The sequence below is a fragment of the Acromyrmex echinatior genome, chromosome 10 (genome assembly GCF_024713525.1).
Source record: "Acromyrmex echinatior isolate Ae372 chromosome 10, ASM2471352v2, whole genome shotgun sequence".
NCBI classification, from domain to species: Eukaryota; Metazoa; Arthropoda; class Insecta; order Hymenoptera; family Formicidae; genus Acromyrmex; species Acromyrmex echinatior.
The window spans coordinates 3054900-3080332 of NC_141861.1; the positions used below are offsets into that span (position 1 = coordinate 3054900).

Sequence of the window (25433 nt, forward strand, 5' to 3'; positions counted from 1 at the left end):
GTTCCGTTCGCGGTATCGGAACTATCGGCAAGTTACCCATGTTAGTTTTACAATGGAAGCAAATCCGGAAATGAAACGAGGTGCCAGGACATTCGCTTACGGTCCAGTTGTTCCCCCTTTTCCTCCGCATGGTGATACCAAGCTTTACACGCAGTCAATGGAGGGATACCGGTCAAGTACTAGTTTATTTGTTTACCTTCTCCATCATCTTTTATTCAAGAAAGTGAGCGAGTAACTTGACTTACATCCCTATTGACTTCGTGTATTCATAGTTTTCCATATTACCTCTTACCTCTCGTGAGTCTCTACAGTAGGTGGATCACAGTTAAATCGCGGTGGTAGGAGCTAGGTAAAAAGATCACAAAATATGGCACACTGTTGCCCGAGTTCATCGTTCGGCACTTCGCGGCGCGGCTGGTCGTTCTGGTGGGGGCGACGAATCCGATGGAGGAGGGTGAAGAAGAAGAAGAAGAAGAAGAAGAAGAAGAAGAAGAAGAAGAAGATATATGAAGATAGGGGGAGAGAGATTTCTAGAAAATGGAGAAAGAATGAGGAAGGAGCGTTTGGAGAACTGACGGAAATGAAATACACAGAAACGAGAAAGTGAGGAATGGAAAACGAGACGACGAGAAGATCTATCCAGCACACTGTCAGCTGTCAATCGTGCGCACGGTGTCGATAGTCTTCTTTTACAAGCGTTACTGCTACTCAGCTCGAGACGAGACAGATCGACAGTTCGACACCTTCGAGGCTCTCGCACGGTCCCCCCGAAAGTCCCTCACATTGGCCCTCGAAGATGGACGCGATTTCTTCGTGAGAATCTTCTTATAACAACGAGTTGTGGCAGTCTCTCTTCTTTCGATCTTTTCTTTCAAGAATCTATTGTCTTCTGTCGGTCTCACTAGTAAATGTCTGCAGTTTCTCGGTCCCAATAATCTATCACTCGTTGCTCCTTTTTTATTGTTTAAATTGGTCCCCGATTCTTTTACTGGACTAACAGTGCGTGGGAGAGGAAAGGGAGATGATGAAATGGGAAACGTCACTGGTCCTCGTGGTCGGTACTGTCGTGGTCTTCATGGTAGTGATGATCGTCATCGTCGTCGTCGTCGTCGTCGTCATCGTCGTCGTCGTCGTCGTCGTCGTCGTCGTCGTCGTCGTCGTCGTCGTCGTCGTCGTCGTCGTCGTCGTCGTCGTCGTCGTCGTCGTCGTCGTCGTCGTCGTCGTCGCCGCCGCCGCCGCCGTCGTCGTCGTCGTCGTCGTCGTCGTCGTCGTCGTCGTCGTCGTCGTCGTCGTCGTCGTCGTCGTCGTCGTCGTCGTCGTCGGCGTCGCCGTCGTCGTCGTCGTCGTCGCCGTCGTCGTCGCCGTCGCCGTCGCCGTCGCCGCCGCACTCTCGCCTCCTCGTATGTGTGTGTAACGCGGTGCGCGCGTGGTGTCGCGTAAAGTTGATCGTGCGTGCGCACCTTGTGCTTCGTTAAAGAGTCTTTTCCGTATAAAATGCTGGGGCGCCGGCGAGAATCGGTTTGGCCGTCGCCGCGTAGGCTTCATGCCGGCGTCCTCGTTGCGGATTGGCCGTACATAGAACGGTGGGGAGCACTGGCGCGAAGGTCTGAAGGTAGAGTACTCGCCTCGAGAAGCCACCAGAGCGGATCCAGGAGAGTATGAGAGTGGGGTAATGCCTGCTGCTATTGCCGGCAATGCACGCTCTATCTACAGGGGGTTTCAGGGACGGATAGGGTTGCATAAATCTACAACGATGACGCCAAGTTGAATCAAGGATTGTGTACGAAATTGTTTGAAAGTTAAGCGAAAGGCTTTCATAAGAATTTTGAAGACAGTAAAAGAATTCGAAAGTAATATCGGTGTACGATTATCATAATCTATGCGTTAATCGATATGATATGAATTTGATGGGATCGTCATCGAAACGTCTCACGATTACGTAAACGAAGAGCGTTCTATTCGTTTCAAGAGGCGACATAGAACATCTAGTTCGGACCGCCAAAAATAATGGTTGGCACAGAGGGAGTTCCTAATCTGGAAGTATAGTTTGGGATCGACCAATGGTCTTCCTCTAAATTTGGGACCGTGTTCTAGTGGGGAAGTAGGCACATAGTAACGCGACGAGATAAATTCTAGTGGGGATAAAGGCCTGTGGAAGATACGATCGGACCCGTGGCGTGGATTCACCGCGAGTGGACCTTCCTTCTGCGTCCATTGGCGGGACAAGGACACGATTAAAACGAGAGAGAAGCGGAGGGATAGAGCGAGAGAAAAAGAAAGTATGGAGAGAGTCGGAGTATCTATCCGACAGTGACCATTTTTCTCCTTTTCTCTCTATCTTTCATAGTTTCTTCATAGTTTCTTTCATCCTCGTCTCGCGTTCACTCTGCATATGTCGCTGTCTCTTCGCTGACCTCCCTCTCCTTCTCTCTCGCTACATCTATTGCCGTCTACCTTTCGTCCTTCTCACTCTCTCTCTTCTCTCTCTCGCACTTGGGAACAGCCAGGCTATTCACCCACGCATGCACGAGATGACGATGATGATGATGCCAGGAACGCGCTGGCTGCTGCAACATGCAGAGCTTCAAACGGTCGTTGCTTTTCCGTTTGCTTGCGCGCGACGTTATAGTTACTTCGAGTGCAAAAATGTACAGTGATAAAATTCACGTGGAGAGAGAAGTATGTCTTAATCCGTTTGCAGCATACTGGCGCGCCTTTTTCAATTAGCAATTATTGCAGCTACTCGATTTTCCGTATGCATCGTAAAAATGTATCTCAATATACAAGTTGTTCGCGCCGATATCTTTTTTCTTTAAGATATCTTTCAGGGACTTTCGACAAAGACACCCTTTCTTTCGCAGAAATCGCAAATTTTTTTTTTAACTGACCGAGTTAATTTTGCGGCCGTGAATCGATCCCTTTCTTTCTAATCGTCTGACCTCCATTTTTAATCTCGAAGGATAAAGAAACGTCGACCTTTCCTTCGTATCTTTAGCGAGTTTTTCTTTATTTTTTCTCCGGTTTGCAACGCGCGAGTGACATTGGTGCACCGCCGTTGTCGGCGTCGTCATCGCCATCGTTGAACGGCCTCGCTGACACAGATTCCGAATCGGCTATTTTTTCCTCTGGCTTGCTCGCGCTTTTTTATCTCCGTTCCTTGGTGCGTGCGCGCCTTTTTCTTCTCCTGCCTCCCTATTCACAGAGATCGCTCGTTCATTCGCTTTCCTTTCCTCTTCTCACGCGCCCATCTTTTTCTTTCTTTCATACTCCTTTCCCTCGCATTCTTTACCAGATCCTGACCTACGACTATGTCCGGGCCAATGTCTAAGTTTCGGCAGTCAGCCTGTTTGAGCGAATGGCAGCCTCTCCAAGATATCGAATAATTTATTTAGTATATGCCATATATTAATAATTAATTTTTATTATATTCTTATATTCTGTTTCCTTTATATTTAAAAGTTTAAAAAATTCTAAAAGTTTAAAAAAGTTTGTTGGAGTTTATTTAAGTTAAGTATTTCAAAAATTCTTTCTCAAAATTAAATTAATTTCTGTTAATTTAGTTCCGCCTGAATCAATAATGTATCAATGATGATTATAATAATTTCGCAATTGTTTTGTTGGATCGAGGATCATTTTTTCATAATACAGTTTTATCACGAATTACTTACGAAAATTCTTTCAGAGAGATATTTATCTAATAGTACTTAGTTCATGCGCGTGTAAAGCAAATCTCAAAAACCGCGGTCGTTTTATCCGCGTTGCATTTCGATGATCAGCTTCGAGTGCACGCAAAATGCACAGATATATCTGTTTCGCTATCGCCGATGCGAAGGAAACTCGAAGAACTATTTTCTTCTCGCTTCCTCTCGCGCGCGCCGTCTCTCTTCTTTCATCTTTTCGCTCTTTTTCTCCTTTCTTCGCGCGCGCTTGCAGCCAGATCCTGACCTACGACTACGCTTTCGTACGAGCGCGCGAATTTCGCCCGAAAGTCGACATGGGCGAAGGAACGGATTCGCAAACCTCCGAGGTCACGGAACGACAGTGGGGATCTGAGGCCATGGGTCCACGAGGGGAGCCGCGACGTAAAGAAAGAGGGCAGACGAGAGAGAGATCGAAGGTAGTGGAGGTGGACGAGGAGAACGTCCAGGAGGATGGCGGTGGTGGCGGAGGACTAAGCGACATAGCTCACGGCGGGATACAGGAGGCGAGAGGAGAAGGAGAAGAAGATAGAGAGTGGACTCGACAAGGAAGAAAATGGAGGAAGAAGAAGAGGAGGCAGAAGAAGAAGAAGAGGACGAAGAAGAGGAGGATGAGGAAGAAGAGGAAGAAGAAGAAGAAGAAGAAAAGGAAGAAGAAGAAGAAGAAGAAGAAGAAGGAGAAGGAGAAGAAGAAGAAGAAGAAGAAGAAGAAGAAGAAGAAGAAGGAGGAGGAGGAGGAGGAGGAGGCTGATCTAGCGGCAATATACACACGGAGCGGCGCAGACCGCGGCAAAACTCCGCAGTTTTGCTCTGTTCGATTTTGCAAACTTATATTTAGAAGGGCAACGATCTTTTGCCGCGCTCGCGGCGGTCCCAGCGAGAAAGAGAGGAGAAGAGAGGAAAAGAGAGGTATCTCGGATACGCGCGCGCTCTCTCTCTCTTTCTCTCCTACGTGATGGACCCTGAGATTTCTCGACCGCGAAGTGGCAACTCTCGCTACCATTGCGTTTGTGCCCCGCTTTTTCTGTTGACTAGCCGTATCTCTTTTCGTCCTCTCCTCTCTCTTCTCTCTGTCATGGATGATTTTTCTTTATTTCGGCGGCATCGTCATTATCTCACGTTGACGTCAGCGATCTTGATCCTTTTAGTTCGACGGGTTCGAAATACCGTTGCTAAGCTTTAACCGAGTAATATCGCTCTGCAGACATGATAAGAGATCGTTTAGTCGCGCATACAATTTATCGGGATACAGAATACTTTTTAGGTATTCTTTATAAGGAATGTTACGAAATTTAAAATTAGACCGAGGATCAAACAGCTGATTTATTTCTGAGTCGCGTATTCTCCTTGCCACACCGCGCCGCATTATTAATGTTGATGAATTTATAGATGAGCGACATACGCTCGTGACGTATATTGAGTAATATTGTTCCGTGCACAAGGCCGAAAACAGTGCAGTCCCTACGTTGCCCTATAATCGCGCATGCATTATGGGAAACTTTGAGGTCAGTCACCTCGGCGAAGTGTGTGTGTTTCGTCGTCGCCTTTACTCGCTCGCGGCGAGTTTCGCGCGGACTCGCATGCTCCGCTCAATAACGAATTCGCTGGTTCGTCGCGCGAATACGTGCCGCTAATTGACATAATTGCCCGCAACAAATATTCGCGTGGGCCACCGGAAAAGTTTCGCCCGTCTATTATTGGAGAACTAATATTTTCACGACGTGCTCTGCACCCTTCTGTTTTCTTGTCTTCTTTGCCGTGTAATGTATGTAATCATTACGGAAATACCATGGCTGTTGTTGATATATATGCATACATCATTAAAAAGGAGTTCGCGCTTCTAGAATAGTCCATATATTTCTGTTCTGAGCACGATAATTGTGCAACACGTGTCTCTCCGTCGTTTTACTCTGAATATTATCGCAAATTCTCGCGAAAGTCGGGTAATAATCGAACGAAAATCTGTCCGTGCCGTTCCGATATTCCGTGAACTTTAGGCAAACCTACCGCGACGAGATATTTCCGCGATATGCGCGTTGAAACGTAATATAAGTGGCGTGCGCGGGCGGATTTCGCTCTCTGTCGTGAAACAAGGTTTTCTCTATCTCTTTCTCCCGGCCGCCCTTGTGAGTGCAATCTTATCGTGGAGCAGTGCGCTGCGCTCTCGTCGCGGCTGCAGAGGAGCGCGGAGTCAACGAACGATAAAAAAAAGCATGAAGAATAAACTCCGTTCCGCGTACCCCTCCTCGTTTCGCGCGCGCTCTTCCTTTTCTCATCACGAGGGGAGCTCTCTACTCCTTGCCATCCCGTGTTGCAATCTCTCGGCCGTGTGTGGGCGCGAATGCTGCTCTCTTCCATCCTCTCTTTTCTCTCTCCGTCCCTCTCGTTCCTCCTTCTTTCTTCTTTCTTTTTCTCTTTTTCTTTGCTGCGCGCCTCCCCCCCCTCCCGCGCCTCTCGCCTCCTTCGCGGCCTCACCATCGTTGCCGCTTCTCTTTTCTCTTTTTCTCGTGGTTTGTTTGGGGTAGGTCATGGCGAAGCCGCATATGAAAAACCGGGAGATCGGGGAAGGAAAGTGAGAGAGGAAAGAAATCGTATGCACGTGGAGGCTCGTCGCGACGTACGTGTCTTCCACCTTTCTCTATCTGTAAACGACTCTTTGTACTAATCATGCAATTTTGACATGTTATTTGCGAACGGTAGCTGTGCTTTGATGCTGCTCACTCGCGGAATGTACCCACGGTTTCGATTATTCGCGGAAACGGAATGGAAAGTTATTAGGGGCTGCGTATCATTATCTCAATGTGAAGAGTCTGTTGTTTCGAGTCTTTCGTGAACACTACCGTTAGTATCACTTTGTTATTTTATTATATACTTTTTTATTAATTACTTTATTATAGCTATATTTCATTTTTACGCGTCGTTGTTTTTCTGATTTTATATTTTATTAAGAATACACGAAATAGTATCTCGAAGTTGTTCCCGAAGTTGTTACTTTTAGACGATGTTTTCGTAAGAAATGTTTTCCTCTTCTTCGAGAAAATTAGATTTCTGAAATAAATCTCCATCGCCATTATCACCCACCGTTCTTCCAGATTCATCGATTTTCGCGAGCAATCGAACGCATTCGATTAGGCCGATTTCGAAGAGGCCGCGGATGCGCGCGCGTTATTGTTGTCGATCATGCGATCCGAAAATCATAGAAAATTACTGAAAAGCTAAGAAACTCCGTGACGATCCGCTTGGGACCGAGCGAAAGGGGGGTGAAATGAAGGAGGGGAGGGCACCCCTCATCTTGAGACATCGTAATTCTGTCTTTGCCGTAACGGCTATCCGACACGGAACTTGACCCCCTTCCCTCTCCTCCCGCCTTTCGTTCTTTCAGTTTTCTTCCTCGACTTGAAACAGAACAACCCCACTCCACTTTCCTCTGCCTTTCCCCGGTAACCAGAAGGGTTACTCACTGAGAGAGAAACAATGACACGCGCGCAAGAACCGTTATTTAAATAGTACACGGGAACCTTCCGGGCATGAGGAGAAAAAAAGGCTCGCGCTTCTCTAAGGGACGCAACGTGAGAAAGACTCCTCGAGATTTGCATGCCGGAGCGAGAAGTATCTATGCTGGCAAATGGATAATATGTGGTTTTTTGTTTTTTTTTTGCTATCACTGGCAAGAGAAGCGAGAGGAACGTATTCATTATTTGATCGTTTTCCATCGCGTCGCGCTCGACTATTAAATCATACACTTTGTAATTATCATTACGCTTCGTGCTCTTGTATTTTATTAATTTTCTTTGTTATATTTTAAAATAATTAGAAATCTGTCGACTTTGTAGCAATCGAAAGTGAGAAATTAAATTTCTATGATTTTAATCTTTTTTCATTTTCTATTTTTTTAATAAAAAATTTAATTTATATATGTATATATATATATATGTATGTATGTATTATATACAAAATGTATGTATTAAAAAATGTATGTATTAAATGTATGTATTAAATGTATGTATTAAATGTATGTATGTATTATGTACAAATGTTTTAGCTTTCGAGCAAAAAATTGATATAAACTTGTTACATCGATAGATTTTCCTATACATTGAGATAATGATACGTCATAATAATTTACATTCATTGGAAAGCAACTCGTTTTTTTTTTTTCGGATTTTCCTTTCCTCTGGCCACTTTCCCATCATCTCCTTTCTTACGGTTCTGGTTTCTCCTAGCAGCTGTCTGCTCGATCCGAAATCGTAGTCTCGTATTGATCAAGGGTGAATCGTGGACTGATGCAACTTAGCAATGGTTGTTGCGAACGAACCGGTTTAACGCGCGTTGAAAGAGCGCGGATTGGGGAGAAGTATGGACAAAAAATTCATTTGAATCGGCCGACCCGGATCGAGCAGAGGCGTCGAAATAATTGGATTTTAATTTTCGAGGTAGCGCGGGGTAGAACAAAAAAACGCGGGTGCACCCCCGGCCCTGAGAACGGTTCTCCGCGAATATTTATGTAATATCGCGACGCACTCGTCTCGTCCTCTCTACGTCCGCGGAACCCTTCGTCTTTCCCACGAGTTCACAATGAATCCTCAAGTGTCTCGAAATTTTTTTATCAGAGTGGCATCATTGTTGGAGACAATGGAAAATGCATTCACTGAATGTATTATTCTTATCAATCCTTAATTAAACAATTCAATTTAATTAAATTTGATTAAAAAGATTGTAAGATTATAGATTTTAATTAAAACGCACGTAGCTTTTTAAGATTTTTCTGTTATCATAGTTTCGAATCGATATAACATAATTATGTGCAGCGATTTTTTTTATGCCATATTTTTTATATTTTATATTTTTTTATTTTTTATATTTTACATTTTCATATCTTTATATTTTTATTTTTTTATATTTTTTACTTTTTATATTTTATGTTACATATTTTATAACATTGATTCAGCAAGATGAAGTAATTCAACAAAATCCGTAAAATATATCTCAAAATTTAAGTATTAAGAATCAAGTCCGATCTATCGAGTACTCATATCAGTCCTCATTGCTTGGACAAAATGAAAGGACGATGGCTCGCTTCGACGGTACAGTCCACGAACGGTGCGTGGGGATGGCACAAAGGAGGCGAATGTTTTAATTAAATCTCGGGGAAACGTGGAAACTTCGCCATCGCTCGGCGTTTTTGCGATTTTCCGAAAGTTTCGCTTCGCGCGCGCAGTGCGGGACGGCTTTTAAGGTGGCGATGGAAGAAAAGGAAGGACGAGGTAGAACACGGCAGGAGGACGAGGTGCTGGAGCAACCCCCTCTTGCGTCCCTATTGCCTCCTTCCACCTCTCCTTGTTACCTTTTCCATCGTCACTCCAACCGCCGGTGCTATCGCCGCTAAAATAAAAGAAGCCGCAAAAACAAAAGAGCTCTGCGGCTACTTAACGAAACAAATTGTTGTTACGTCCTGGGGTTGAGAATTTTAAAGTTTCCAGCAGGAAGGGGAAAGTATCCTGCCTTTTTATCGCGCCGTTCTCTCTTTTCCGGGACCTCACGCTCTGTTCATCAGTCGACAGTTTAACGTAATTCGGGGCTCGTTAGTACCGCTTTCTTTTCTTGTACTTTCGTGCTTACAGTGTTGGCGTAAAGTAAGCCGCGTATGTATTTTATATCGATGATTGTACGGATGCAAGTTGATCGGATACATGAATGCAATTAGTCACTCGATCGAAAAATTGCCGCTTTATCAATGTACTTTCTCGTCGCGTGCGTGACACAAACGTTAAACATTATGATGTGGAACGCACATTTCGCCGCATACCGCGTGTCATCCGTTAAATCTCTAGTATGATGTAACGACACGCTCGTTAGTATACGAGCGTGAGCGAGAACGAGGATCGTTCGAACCGCCGCTGGCGGTCAGTTACGAGTAAGACTATTTCACAATGTACAGGAACAAGGCGATACATTCAGCTGAGGAAATACAAAAACGAACGGCGATACACATACGACACATGCCAGTAGATAAAAAAAATAAGATAACATCAAGATGAACAGATAAATGAACAAAGCGATCGAGATGCAAACGAAACAAGAATAATTCCAGAGAAGTTCGCGCGGAAGCGAAATTATAATCGGGCAGAATATAGTGAACTGAATAGTGTTGAATGTCGATAAATGAAAGAAAAATAATGTCAATGAGTGAGACGCAGCGCGGCGTCTGCGACGTGCAGGATCGACAAGTTAAATGAAATATAAAAGAAAAAAAAACGGCTGCGGCAAAACTTCGGCCGTTGATGAGAAAAAGCAAGGAACTTAAGATACGGACGCGCGTATGGGCAGGGAGAGCTTTAATAAAAAGGATTTTGTGAACGGGGTGAGTGTTCAACTCACTCGCTGCAGGGTAGACCAGCATTCCTCGAGGGTGCGTTCGCTGATGTTGCCCATTCCTCCACCACCGCCGGCACCTACTGCACCTCCAAGCCCCGCCGCAGAGGCACGAGACTATCAGGCAAGATAGGATAGCTCATGTTAGTCCCCGATCGTCGTCGTTCTTTTGACGCTACTAACCGTCACTACTACAAAACTTCTTTTCGTCGAATGATAGTCCGCGACTTCGAATATAAAAACAAGCGCGCTCTGTCGTGGCAATGACAAGTTGAGAATGGCGTGACGAAATGAATATTTCTATCTCGTGTGGACATGCAGAAAGTAGTTATGGAATCGCTCGATCGAGGCCGATCACGTGTAAATTAATTATTGCGGCAATTGCAATAATTATATTACTCATTACAATACAAAATGTGATTCTTATGATATTATTCGTAATGTTTTCGAGTATATTATAATATATAGCTACGATTCTCTTGGTTCTTCTCACGAATGATATTTATAGTCTCTTTCTAATTACAAATCACCGATGCTCGTAGACTTGCTAACACGATCTTAAAGTTCCGCTATCTGTCGAGAGATACGATGTGTGATTTCTCTCTCTCTCTCTCTCTCTCTCTCTCTCTCTCTCTCTCATACTCTTGCATTCTAGCTCTCTTGCGCTCTCTTCTCTCTCTCTCTCTCTCTCTCTCTCATACTCTTGCATTCTAGCTCTCTTGCGCTCTCCTTTCTCTCTCTTTCTCTCATCGAAACTTCGCGGCCCATGCCATCGCAGAAACACGGCGATATTTTCTTGGTAACATCTTCCCGGCGTATGACGTATGCGTATGGTATTATCTGTGTTGCGCGGGTCAAGAACCCCGGGAGACGACGTATCTGCATCTCCCCACATTGGTGTGCGTGGGACGCGTTCGCATTTGCGAACCGCACTGTTACTTTGACGTGCGTGCTTTCTCGGTCTCTCTCTCTCTCTCTCTCTCTCTCTCTCTCTCTCTCTCTCTCTCTCTCTCTCTCTCTCTCTCTCCCTCTCTCTCTCTCCCTCCCTCTCTCCCTCTCTCTCTCCCTCCCTCTCTCTACCTCCCCCTCCCCCCCTCGCCTTCGCCCTCCCCCTCTCCTCCCTCTCTCTTTTTCTCTCCCACTCACTCTCACTCTCTCTCTGTTGCTTACACTCTCACTCGCAAATTCTCTCTCTCTCTCTCTCTCTCTCTCTCTCTCTCTCTCTCTCTCTCTCTCTCTCTCTCTCTCTCTCTCTCTCTCTCTCTCTCTCTCTCGTGTACGAGCGTGTAAGTCAGTATTATATAGTAAGTCAACGTACCCTATTGATGTATGCATGTACGTGCGTCTATCTGGATACGAACCGTGGTCAGCGTATCTGAGTATAGTCGCGTAATCAAACTGACGAAATTGTCGATGACATGTGACTTTTGTAACTCTAAGACGACGCTAAATTAACGGAAAAGCCATCGCGTTCGAATTCCGCCGATTTTTCACGCAAACGTTTGCAAGCAGTCTTACACGAACGATAAGTTAGAATCGGCATTTGGTATGTTGTTTAACGAGACTTTGCATTAGTAATGCACGTTTCAACTAGATGCCTTATTTTTGAACGAGATGACATATTTTTGCAAAGCATTGAAACCACGCTATTTACATGAACGAGTACCGACATGTATGTAGGAGGGATATCTTGCGTTACTCTTGGGACCCGTCGACGCTGTCATCCAACGTCATTGAATAAATATTTTTCCCCGCGAGAAGAGAAACCTCACTCGAAAGTATTGTCCAGCGTCTGTCAGCTTGCAAGTGAATGACCCTATTTATCGGTGCGTTATGTATTTTTATCGCGGTCGCCTCGGCCTAGTTATTTATCTCGCTGCTCTCCTCACAGTGGATACGAAGAGTCGCGAGACACCCGTCCGTTTCTCTTCGCAGAGCGGAAGATAATAGAAAAAGACACGTATGCATGCGTACATAATGTATGCGTGTAGAACAGAGGTGAAAAAAATATTTTTTCACCTCCGAGTCGCGAATGTAAAATTCAGAGATTCCAATTCAATATGTAGTTTCTCACCTGTAACTCGTTGACGAGCTTCTCCGTGAGAGTGGCGTCGTGGGAGTCCTGACTGGTCGCGCCTGGACTTAGCATGGAGTTCTGTGAATTCTGCTGTTGAGTGCCCGACATGTTCATACCGGCGAGACCACCGTTCTGCGCGATGGTGCCAGCCATGTTGAGCGCCTGTTGTTGCAGATTCTGGGTGAGATTTTGCGCTTGCTGTAGATTCTGCGTAAGATTTTGCGCCTGTTGTTGTAATGCTTGCTGATTAAGCGCCTGGCCAAGATTCTGCGTGAGATTCTGCGCCTGCTGCTGTAGCGTCTGTGACAAATTCTGCGCTTGACTTTGAATGTTCTGTTGCAGGCTCTGACTCGCTTGGCTTAAATTTTGCGGCTGGTTAAGTAATTGCTGTTGTTGCGGCGACAAACTCGGCGTTAAACTCTGCGCCAAATTATGCTGTAGGGTTTGTCCGAGATTTTGCTGCATGTTTTGCGTGAGCGCTTGTGTTAGCGCTTGGCCCAGGTTCTGATTGAGCGCCTGAGCCGCCTGGACGGCCTGGACCGCCAACGATGGACTTGACGCCTGCGACATTGTTTGTTGCGCCTGGGCGAGGCTGTGCAGACTCTGGGCCATACTGGAGGCAATGGCGCCTTGATGATCCGCCTGTGGTGACGGTGTCGTCGGTGCTGGGGAAGACTGATGCTGTGGGCCCTGATTAGCTTGGTTCATCGACAATGCATGCTGCTGTTGTTGTTGCTGCATCTGTTGTTGAGGACTAGCTGTTTGGCCGAGTGTCGCGTTCGTGTTCTGCTGTACTTGCGAAACCGCAGTCTGCTGCTGTTGTTGTTGCTGCTGTTGCTGCTGCTGCTGCTGTCCGAGCGGACTGTGCATCTGCTGGACCTGCTGCTGATGCTGTGTCGAATTTGAGATGGGACTATGCTGTATCCCGGGTGAATGTTGAGGCGGACCACGTTGCGGTTGCTGCCAGTAATCCGACATCTTAAATACGTGTTGGCGTAGCGCGTGGAGGTTCGCGGCTGCCGCGGTGACAGCCGAGGTTTGGATCTCCATAGGTTCGGAATCGTTTTCAAGGTCGGGCTCTGGCGAACTGCAAGGATCCTCGTCCTCTTCCTCGTCCTCCCGCTCGGTGATGTCCTCGTCCTCCTCGTCGTGAATTCTTGTGGACCGGTCCGGCTCGGGTCCGGGCGGTCCTCCGCCAGCAACAACAGCAACACCACCGGCGTTTCCGCCGCCGCCGCCACCTCCTCCACCGCCACCTCCGCCGCCGCCGCCACCTCCTCCACCGCCGCCTCCTCCTCCACCTCCTATCCCACCCCCCGAATCGCCAGAGTGGAGATGATTCCCCGGGTGATGCTGATGATGATGCTGCTGTGGCAGGTGATGGTGAGGACGCGACTCTGGATTTTGGTTGTGCTGCGGATGCTGCGGATGCTGCGGCTGCTGCTGTTGTTGTGGCTGCTGCTGTTGCTGCTGCGGCGGTTGCTGTTGTTGATGGTGATGCTGCGGCTGCTGGTGGTCTAGCTGGCCGAAGTCTGGTTGGGCTTGCGTCTGGGCACGCAGGTCCAGGGCCGCCGTCGCGTCCGAAATTTTGAGGCCTTCGCGAGAAGCCCGGGCTACCCCCTTCCGGCGCAGCTTGCCCGCTTTTTCGCACCCCTTCCGGTAAGCAGCTCGACGGCCGGCACACCTCTGCGCTCGCCGCCGTTCCTTCCTACCTTTCTCCTCGCTCGGCCGCTGTTTTCAGCCTCGGGATCGTTGTAACGATAACGATCCTTGCACCGTGCCGAGCTTCGACGTGGGCGGCGGGCAACGTCAGTTACTCGCCACCTGCTGCGACTTCCCAGCCCTGCTACCTACCGCCTGGCTCATGAAACTTCCTCTTATGATTCCTCCACTCCCTCTTCCGGGTCCTCTCCCAGATCTCTTCTTCTCTATCGCGCCTTCCCTAAGTTGCTGTCGCTGTTGGTTGCGATGCCTCTCGCGAGAACACCGCCGATCGGTGATTGTACGTCCGTAATGCGTCCTTTATCGTGATGTCTTCTTATGTACGCAGGTGGCTGTTATATCGCGTACGTATGCATTCGTTCGCGTTTCGCAGTTGAGTTGATGATCCTCTTCTTTCTTGTTATTTTTCTCCCCCTCCTCTGTGCGTCATATGACCGTGTGTATGTGTAATAAATGTATGTGTTGGTGTGAGCTTTATATGTGTGCTTTGCGTGAGTTGTTGCGCGCGCGAGCGAACGTTCTCTAGCAAATAGGAGAACGGTCTATTTTCCTTCGTCTATCTAACTTAAATTCTAGCGTACACTTAAGTTCAGGTTAAAATTCAGGATTGCCCAGCCCGGACGGTGTAAACGAGAAGGATAGTCCACGCGGACGCGAATCGTTTATCGGTCGGAAAGGCTTCCACTCCTCTTCGGGGTGAGAAATCACACTCGCGGATGATTACTGCTCGTCCCGTTTTGCCCTGAGTATTTTAGCCCCGTTATGTTGGATGTGCGTGCGTGTTGTGTGTGCGTGCGTATGTGTGCGTGTGCTCGAACGCGCTCGAACAGGCTCGAAAAGTTGGTGTCTGCTGTCGCGCGCGTTGGCTTGAATCGGTGAGTCCGTGTGAATTCTTTTAAGCGGGACGAGAGCGTTTCTTTCCGGGATTTCCGTCACTCCGTTTCTGCATCTGCCTACTTCCTCCGATCGTCTTCTTCTTTTAAGCCGCTGCGTCGCGTCCGTCGATGACTCCTCCTCGAAATGCGACTCTAGCGTTTTAACTCTTTAAAAGGAATTCTATTCGATTATCGATCACCGCTCGTCGTTACCGATATCGTCGATGGTAGTTGTGGTTGCTTCTTATTATCGTTTAGGTTTAATTAATATTGCACTTAGGTACACTCGTTTTTTGAACACACTGAAATATATATGTATGAGCGCGGGGTTTTCTGCCGAGCTTTTTTTTTCCGATTCTTGCTTTTTCTCTTTCTTTCTCTTTCGCTCTATTTCTTTCGATCTTTGTCTCTCTGCGCTTCCGTAGTTCTATTCTCCCGATCTTTCTGTTCTCTATCTCCTTCCTCGCTATCTTCGGATATGCACGATCAACTCGCTAATCACTTTCTTCTTTGCAACCCCGCTTCTACTCGTTCGGCTCTCGGTCTTACGCTCTTCTGCTCCTCTGCTTCTGCTTTGCTCGTCTTATTCTGCTTCTTCCGCTTTGTCCAGTCTTCCTCTCCTGCGCGGGAATCTCTCGCTGCAACGCGTCTCCCGCTCGAAGCTGCAATCCAGAAAAAGAAAGTACAATTTTTGCGTTGTCCGACGTCACGCACGACGAACATTCAACATCAACACTATAATTTTTTTTAATGTCATAGGCAAGAGTTTTACACGTCTTTGTTCGCAATTGGTAGAGTGTATTTAAACGTCAATCAGACGTACATTTTTAAAAGTATTTGATCGAAGGTTGTCACAATTTACTATGACTTTTGATAATATTAATTATAAGATCTGATTATAAATCCAATAATATTAAGACATAAAGTCTTGACTAATTCCCGGTACGTGAGCGTAACGTTATTTAAAACATTGATTTTTGCTAGATGATACTGCCTAAAATCAGCTGTCGTAACACGAAAATATCGAGTGCCGAGTAATGCGACGTGAATCGAGTTAGAAGAATCCTAATAAAATTTCGCGATATCAGAAAGATATCAGCCGCGAGATTTTATCATCTTATAGTGAGGTAACGTTAAATGCGATTCTCTTTTGGCTGACATTTATGAAGGGTTTACACTTTTGGCCGCGACACAAACAATAATTTCAATCAGCACTGTCAGAAGCACGCACTAATTACGTGGCATAGTAAATTTCGTCCATTTAACACACCAAGTTTTCACGTCAATAATTTAATTTTACACAAATTCATACCCTCCTTTTAGTTACACCGAGTGTCGTTGACGCGGAATTTCCAATTAGTTTTATATTTTAGAAAAATCAATTGGTTTACAAGCGCGAAAGCAAAAAGCGTGAACGTCTTTTGCCGTCGCGTGGTGCTCAGCATGCTGACAATGCGGAAAAGATGCGGGACACGTAATGTAAAAATTCAGGATCGGTACGAAAAACTGAAAAGGTTTATAACTGAAAGAGAGTAACATGTCGATAAATCAAATATTTATTCAAATAAAAGTAATGCCAATATAACAATGAGCAATAAATCAGACTACAGTGAATAGGATAAAAATAAAATTTTCCGGAGCACTGAATATTCTCGGAAATGTAAAGTTGTGATTTACATTAATGTAACACTACGAATAACGCGATGTAACATTATGACACTGCCGCTCACACATAGAATTGCGTTCGCGATCTTTTTTTTTTTACAAGTTTTCGCTTCTTCGTTAAATTGAGAATTTATATTTTTGCCGTTATTTCCCGAATTATATTGTTACTTTTCCGATTAATTTCGAATATGCAGTCAGATTTTTTCGTAAAGATTGTCTGTCACTGAACGATGAATAGGGTCGACATGTTGACGATGATGTCAATGAAATGCCAAATAATTTGTTGCAACGTATGCCAGGTTTACGCGACGTGACGAGCATTGTCGGCTGCTCGCTAAATTAACAGCCCGAAATGATCACGCGCACGGATATTCGCATAATTGCTAACTCGTTTACTTGCGACATGACGATTCGTTACGTTTATTGTTCGCCGTGTAATTCCGCGACCGCAAGTATCAAGCTAATGATTTGCGTGACCGATTTCGACGAGGTTTCGAGATAGCGGCGATTGAGTTTCCTTTCCTTAGTCCGCCTTCTCATCATTCGCTTCCTCATGATCTTACCGAAGCACATCATATCACACCGGAAATCGAGAGGGGATCGGAGCGTGTGCGATCGCGACGAAACACTGTCGAGACGGCGACGATGACGTACCGGGCATGTCAGGATTCAGAACAGGGAATAGGAGGGGGTGGGTCAGTATGGTGGTCTCGGATCGAAAGTGGGGAAAATTGACTAAAATCATACGAAAGTAGAAAAAGAAGAAAATAAAAATAATAAAAGCGTTGATGATTGGGTTCTATATTAATCAGGTCTAGATGCACGATGTCGCAAAGTGTCGTTATGTTCACACAACTCGCGACACAAGATTGGTTGAACAGAATATTCCGAGAGAAAGAATCCGAAGTATCTCTTACTGGAGAGATTCAAGTGCGATAGATGCGGCGGCTGGTGATAGTCGGTAGTACGCGTAATACGTTGCACTTCGGTCCGACTGCTCGCGACCTTCGTGCACGGTATCGGCCAAGACACTGTTCTTCCTCTTCGAAGGACGACGACGGTAACGACAACGACGACGAAGACGACGATGACTACGACGACGTACGACGGGGGGAAAAAGCTCTCTCCTCTTCCGCGTTCGAGTCCTTGACGGAGGAGGAACCGAAACTGACTCGGGTCTGCGGCTCGCGAGAAACGCTAAGTCCTTCTCCGTCGGGGGTCGGTGGTGGCGCGCTTCTCAGACCGCGTGCGTCTGACTAAAAGCCACCCCCTCGTGCCTTAAAGAACGCGTGTTCGGGTAGGGGCGTTGTCTTAGGTGGTGCGCGGCCGCGAAATTTCTGGCCACCTCGGGGCGCCTTCGTCGTACGCCGTTTCTTATCGTGGCGATTTCGTACGCGGGTCCGACGGGCCCGGGCGCGGGCCCAGGTTACCGTGGACCGACTCGTGACCCCGGCCGCGTCCACCCACGACGAAAATCTACCTCCGGGAGGACGAAAAACTGAGGCCGTCGTAGGACAGGAGTTTTCAAGCTACCCCTCTTTTCCTTTGCCCCCACCAGACACGATGCCGAGGCGCGCGCTCTATCTCCCCCTTTTCCTCAAACTCTCCTCACCCTTCACCCCGCGCCCAGGTGGGTGGGGGATTCTCCGCCACCGACTCCGCCGACGCCTCGTACGGGGGTAAGCGTCGTAAGGGATGAGAGAAAGAGAGTGGGGCAGCTCTCCGTCTCCGTTTCGCCCGGCCAAGAAAACCCTCCTGGAAGGAGAGTAGGAGAGAGTCGTAAGAACCGATTATCTGTCTTTGTCTATTTGGATCGCTATCTTATACTCCGCGATTACGTTCCGGCGTAGGTAAGTACGCAAAGCCAAGACAAGTAGGTTCTTGGACCGACACTCTTTTTGCTAAGAGTTTGTCCTTGAAAACTTTTCACCTGACCGTCGCGGATCATCGCTATCACGTAAACTCACTTGGATTTTACACAATCCTTCTTCGCAAATTAACGAATTCTCATTTAACGGCGAGTATATAAGTCTTACGCGTTACATGCGAACACTATGAATCGGGATATTCGACTGATCGAAAAATTGTAGGGGGCTTCTGTATAAGAGGGTGTAAGTCTGAGGTACGAATAAAAAAGAAGGGGGACCATCGTATAAAAATGGCCTCCTCCCTCATGTTCCGTATGGCAACGCAAGCGTGACTAATCGCGGGGGAGTGGGGCAGGCTTTCTTTTTTATCCCTCTTTAGGAATTATTCTATGTTCAAGTACATTGTCCTTGATCATATTCTCGATATTAATACGCGAAGTTTGTTTGCAGCTCGATAGCGATCAGTTGAAGTGTCGCGAATTCATCGATCAGGTCTGAAAAGTGGATTCGAATAATATCAAATCACTTCGGTCATCTGTCATCCAACATCCTTTCCTACTTTCCCCCCTCTCTCATTTTGAAAGTCAAATCGTGATTTAAACATGGATCATCGACCTTGCGGAGGACGTCGACTTTCCTGTGGACGCGCTGATGCTCATTTCGCGAAGGGTGGTCGATGGTCATCCTGCTCGTCTTACGCACTCTCCTCGTCGAAGTAGACAACCAAGCTATCCCTTCCTTCCCTTCTTCTCCCTCTCTCTCTCTCTCTCAAGCTCTCATCTAACATAGCTGCCCCACCATCGCATTAAGCTCCTATTTCTCCCTTCCCTGCTAACGTCTTTCCCCTGTCTGCTTGCGCCTTCATCTATCTCTCTCTTACTACCGATTTTCGTAACTCAACCTCGCTTACTCGCCACCCGTCACCCCTTTTCTATATCCTTTTCTCTCCTTTCTTCTCTCCCTTTCTCGGCCGCCTCGATTCCCCACCAACCGGGCAACCCCCACGCGTCGCATTTTTACGCTGGCCTCGTCCTTTTTTCCACGTGGTATACACGTGGAGGTATGAGTCCGGAAGGTGGGGAGGCGCGACCCCTTTTTTTTCTTTACCCTGCCTCTGGCATTTACGCAAGAGAGCCTTGCTGGTCGTCCGAGACGACGCAATAACGCGTCCACCCTTTCGTCCTGTTGTCTCTCTTTTCTCCCTCGGTTGAAAGAGTAATGGCGACAAGAAAGGAGCAAAGAAAAGAACGTCGCGTAACGTAGCATCGCGCCGCGTCGTGTTTCATCGCATCCCTCCACTCATACCCACATCGTGTCCACCCTATCCGTGTTTCTTCCAACGCGCGTGCGACGAGGGTGGACCGTCACGCGAAAAAAGTTAGCCAATGGGTTAGCCGCTCCACGATGATGGAAAAATCGAGTGACCTTCGTCGCATGTGCAACGCCACGCACGCGGCAACTTTATTTATTGACGCGATGGATCATCGAAAAATGTCTCTTACTTTTTAAATAGATATTCTACGACAATGATGTCTGATGCAAGATCACTTATTATATAATATATGTAGTACACTTTGCTCATATATGCCAGAGTGCAGTTAAAAAGAGCCAGGCAATTAACGCAACTCGTTAATTTAATTTAATTTTACTTTATGTCTTAAGCTGTGTCTTTCGGTTGAGAATCTTTTCAAGTACAATTTTATAATAAGAGAAGTAAAGTAATTTTTTTCAGTTCTTCAGTTCTACATTGTAACGAAAAAAAGATTTAATAGATAAACCATAATTATATACAATTTCGTAATAAATAGAGAGATTACTTAGAGACATTTGCGAATTGTGCAACGGGCGAATTTTGCAAAACTCAAACGCAAAAATATTTAGTTTATTGGACGCTGAACCGGGACGGAAAGTAGGAACAGGACGAAAGTAACGCACTTCCGACACGAGGCACGAAAGTACTCGGGCTCGATCGCGATCGAACTTCCGTTCGCGGCAGGCTGCCGTCGTGGTAAGAATTTCGGCTCGGTTAGAGAGTCGCGGGTTCGCGGGGAGAGGAGGGACGTACTCATTTGTACGTCCGCTACATGCGAGTGTGCTCCTTCGGAGCTCCGAAAATAAGTACGTAGAGCGCATTGGGCAATCGAGGCTCACTTTAAATTACAAATGAAGCGGCCGGCGTGAGGATAAAAACAGGTGAGAATCGAGCCTCCGCGCTCGGTTATGGGGTGGGCGGATTGTCAGGTACACATACGCGCACACTTAGACGTGTGGGTGTATGCCGTTACGAGTTACTGTACTGTACGTACGCGCGTGCGTACGTAACGTATGTACGAACATACGTGCGTCATGTACGTGGTGTTTTAGATCTCAATCCCGATCCCGATTCCCCCTTGATCCCGATCGGCAGCTGGACTTCAAGAACGGACGTACAGACGGATACTTGCTGCGTACGAATTGTTGCACATGCACTTGTAACTCTGACGGCCAGTTGCCTGGCTCCGCGCTCTGCGAATCGAGCCGATCGACTACCCCGATAGGACGTATACGCCTTTGCGTAGGAAGACATTTATCTTCTCGGCCTGATTCTACCTACTTTGGATTGTCCGCCTTCTTCATCGCGAATGGCGGGGGAGTGCGTGGAAGTGTGGCGACGAAGGTGGTCGTCATGTGGTGGAATATTTGCGCCGTCAGGATATTTGTTATTTTATATCGCATGTTTCTTGTGAATTTTTAGGTCCATAACGGGAATGACGAGACCATTATTTCTATTTCAATTAATGATGAATTTTATTAATCAAACCTTTAAAATGCTCTCTTGTGAATAGAAAATAAATGTAAAAATGATAGCAATGTGCCAATATATAATATTCGATGTGTTAAGAATTTTATTGAAAAACGGATAGTTATTTGACACGACCGATTAATACGACCCGATTAAATATCCGTTTTCAATTTTCATATTCCTTTAACGCGTCTGTCACGTAAAAAGATTTCCAGCGCAATAATTTGTTCGGACTTTTCGCATTCATTTGCTGCTCGTGTGAAGTAGCCCCGTCTCAACCCCTGATCGGAATAACCACCCCGTGGCAAGGTGACGTCTGGCGGCGGAATAAGGAACGAGGAAACGAACGAGTGGAGAAAAGGGTGAATCGTCTTAAGGTTTTTGTCCGAACTAACTCTGGTAGAATATCGATTACGGTGAAGCGACACAATGGTAAATGCGAGCAGATGTGCGATCATATAATACACTCACTTGTACAAAGAATCAAATGATGTATTATCGAAATAAAACTTAAATAGTTAATTTTGCGAAGGATATTTAAAAATAAATTATAAAAAGTAAAAAAAGTTTGTAGAGCTTTTAGATATTTTTTAGGATTTTTATATTATTATTCTTCGGAAAAAAAATCGCTTAAAATTTATACGAAATAAATAATGAGATATCACTGAACAATAAACCGGTATAGTTCCAGAGAGTTCAAATTCAAAATTTGTAAGGTGCAAGAAAGAAACATCTCTGTTTATTGTTGCGTGACAATGGAAGTGCGATATATACGTATTAAGAATTACGATCCAATTCACGATTAAGAAAGCACAGAATTTTCTTAACACATAATACATAAGAAAATGAAGCAATCATCCTTCATTTCTTTCCTTTTCATGAAATAAAATACTTTGATTGGTTGATTTTTTTATGTCTTATGCATTATGACTTATGCAAGAATCTGTTTTTCTTTACATGATTTAAGAATCATTCCATTCTTATTATTCATCAAATGTTCAATAAGGACAAATGATGCTCATGAGCGTTGTGAGCGTGAATCGGACGGCGCGATCAAGATATATCCTCGTAGTTGCAGCGTCGAACAATTGAACTCACCGAGTTCCGTTACATCGGTTATATCAATCCACGACCACCTTCATGCGCGTTATCATATTACCGTGGCGGACACGCCGTGATACGCGGGGCACACTACTTTATTCGTCGGGAAATGAGATTAAGATCGTCGCGACAGTCGCGATTCTCGTCGAATTGTCGAATCGGAGGAACGTGCAGCACGCGAGCCATCGAAACTGACGGCCCGGATTAAGAATTCTAACGGTAGGAGTAGCCGGTCGGCTGTAGGATGAAATGAGCGACGCGTCCGGCGCATTACGCAATGAAAGAAACAAATGAAGCTTAATAGAAAAACTGCCCGCGCTAGAAAAACCCATTCCGTCGTACACTTAGTACAGCTGCGTCAGAAAGTGAATCGGCCGTTCTTTCTCCCCTTGTCGTCGACGAGACGACGTGCTCCTCGACGAGTGAACGCTTCGTTTCGTGATGAGCTGACATGATTTAACGTCCAATCTAACGTAAAATTTCGTGCTACTTTAAATATTATTTATTTAACCTACAGTTTTAATAAAATTTGTTGCCTCGTAAAAAGTCACGCGGATTACTCAGATATCGATGTTCTTCCAATTTGTGATATGTCAAAAGATGAAGTCATCGATGGTAGCTAAACCCGTTGAGCAGAAAGTCAGTGATCCGGAAAATTGGACGGGTAACAGCGAGACAACTCGTGAATTTTTTAGATCCATTTGGACGGTCGGCTAATTAACAGTAATCGAGCAAACGTGTAGAATCGACTCGCCGCTGACCGGTGTACTTTGTTCCGGTTCTAAATTTGATTTACATTAAATATGAGAGAACGCTCGTCGGGACGAGCGGTGCGTGCATGCGCGAGTCTACATCGTCGCATTAAATATAACCAAACGCGGCAAATGCGCGTAATGAATCAAATTATTTCGGACCGCGTCGTGGTTGGGGGAATAATTTACCCCGCGCGAAAAGGACAAAAGCGCTTAAAAAGGACGAATTGTAGATTTGGTCGAGTCCGCGTGTATACGCGACGCGACGCAACGCGGTGTGTGCTTTGCTGTTTAGACAACCGATCCGTCGATAATCGATATCCGCTGATTCTGGATAATTCAGGATGTCAAATGCGCGTCGCTAGATCAAAGGCCTTACGTATGTGCGTGCGTCGTGCAGCGTGCGTACACGAGCATCCTCGAAACGATATGGACATGGTGCTCGCGAAACGCGTCGCATCTATTTTTCCCGACTGTACCACCACTGTCGTCTGCGGCTGTGTCAATAGGAGCCAATCTAAGTACATATGCACACACATACGTAATGCAGCTCGCCGCACACTGCGACTCGTGATGCAATCGTGTGCCTCGTGCCTCGCGCAGTTTCGACATTCTCTTTGTCCCGCGCTATGCGCAAAGTGTGGTAACGAATTCCGCGATCAGACGTGATCGATCGATCTGTGGGTCTGAAATTTTAATCACCGGCATCTTGCGATTTCGGCCCCGATTCCTAAATCGCATCCTAAACATTCAACGAAATTGCGATTTAGTGGTCGATTTGCGTGAGTACCACCGACGTATCTCGTATTTTCTGAGACTTTATGCGAACCATGAGAGATAAGATAAGCGTGCGCGGATCCAGGATCAAGGTGACGAAGATAGCATCGTGACTTTGGACGGCATCGCGACAGTGTACTGGAAAAAAACTGACGCGCCTTGCGTGTTATCGGAAAAATATATTGCGTACCATTCTTACGAATAAATGTAAAATTTCAGCGTTTTGAAGTGGAAAACGTAACTCTAAAAATATCCGTATTTCTCGTGAAGGTATCTACGAGGAAGTTGTAATCGTATTAAATTTAATTTTTAAAAGCGCTGATTGTCAAATTGCGACTATATACGCGACGACGTGAAATGTCTTCAGAAGAGCGAGTAGTCTTTAAATATTTGCAAATCCTTTTTAATCGTTTAAATTGACGGCGAAGAAAGAACGAAATAATTCATTAGGCACTGTACAATACGCGGATATAAAGATGACGATGAAAATATGAAGACAAAGCATAGCGCGGTTAGGAGTTTTGCAACATCGATGAAACAATTAATTTCCTTTTTAATGATTTAGAACGAACGAATAATTCAGGATTATAAATGTAGCGAACGAATCTCGTTTATTTTGCAGCAAAACTCGTCGCGGGCAGTTCCGGGCAATGACGAGAGTCATGAAAGATGGCAGACGCCGGTCGATGATCGCGAATATTTTTGCCTGCGCAGTCAGTACTTTCTACCTCGTATATTTGCCGTAAAGTACGAGAGGGATGGGCAGAGGGAGGACGAAATATATACATAGGAAGATCGTTAATCAAAGCGACTGTGAGCTCTGGTCCGGGATACCCGGCCGGTGGAGCGAACGGCGAGTTTTGCCATTTTTGGGGGGGAAAATTTTCCGCGGAAATCATTGACGTCGCCCGGGTCATCGACGAGCTCTACCCGGCGGACCGAACAGCTACACGACACGCATACGAGGGTACATATCTGTATGTGTGTATGTATGTCTGTGTGTGTACCAGGATACACAACGTGGGAGGCCTGTGTCTCGTATATCGGGGTGGTAGTTCCCGCAGAGAACGGCGTGCGACGGCCTCCCATTGGCCGGTCCGGGGGTGGCTCGCTGCAGTCATCGATTCAGGCAGTCATTGGCTGACTCGGCCCCGGCCGCCATTTTGAATGACTCCGGGATCAATACGCGGGGTGCGGAAAAAAAAGTGCATGCAGGCCCACCGCTGCCCCTGGTTCCCTCGGCCGTATCTCACAACCGTTCTATCTCCGTTCGCACGCCACCACCGCTCTCCCTCTCTATCTATCAACCGGTTCATGCAACCACCGACACCGTTGCACCTCCTCTTTCCACCCAGGGGCACCCTAACGCCTTTCCGCCGCCGACTATCCCCCCCCTTTCCCCTCTTCCCATTCGACGTTACCGCTCTTCCTTCGATGGCATCCCCGGCGCAACAACGCCAACCATCGACGACCCAGTCGAAGGGGGTGATAGGACCATTTGTATGCGTATGTGTGGAGGAACGTATGCATGTACGATACACATACGCGAGCTCGAAAATCATCGAAAAAATACTCGGCGAAAGCGGGGTTGCCAGTGTTTCGCTGTGGCGCCGCCGCCACCGCCGTCCCCGGCCGTCGCCGCCGCGTTCCACCATCATTTTCTTCTCCCCCCGGGATTTGTGTCGAGAATATATGCAATTCTCTCTCGTTCTCTCGCGTGTGCGTTGCTACGTTGCACGCTACG

The 25433-nt window shown here is 46.4% G+C and overlaps 1 protein-coding gene and 1 pseudogene across 15 annotated transcripts in view; both read right to left on the reverse strand.

The window, feature by feature from the left end:
* dati (zinc finger protein datilografo) overlaps positions 1-15247 on the reverse strand; it is an 86565-nt gene extending 71318 nt beyond the window's left edge. For 13 of the 14 annotated variants that reach the window (XM_087410463.1, XM_087410470.1, XM_011052175.2 and 10 more), the window contains exons 1-2: positions 12145-13878; positions 10077-10187 (exon numbers count right to left, since the gene is read on the reverse strand). In XM_087410463.1, coding sequence (XP_087266589.1) covers positions 10077-10187; positions 12145-13197 — 1164 coding nt within the window. In that variant the 5' untranslated portion in view covers positions 13198-13878. Of the gene's footprint in view, positions 1-10076; positions 10188-12144 lie in introns of all 14 variants that reach the window. The other variant, XM_087410471.1, reaches the window with a different exon arrangement.
* A 42-nt stretch (positions 15248-15289) lies between these two features.
* Positions 15290-25433, reverse strand: part of LOC147908216 (uncharacterized) — a 29879-nt pseudogene continuing 19735 nt past the window's right edge. The window contains exon 3 of the transcript XR_015546425.1: positions 15290-15406. The product of XR_015546425.1 is annotated as an uncharacterized LOC147908216 (transcript). The remainder of the gene's footprint in view (positions 15407-25433) is intronic.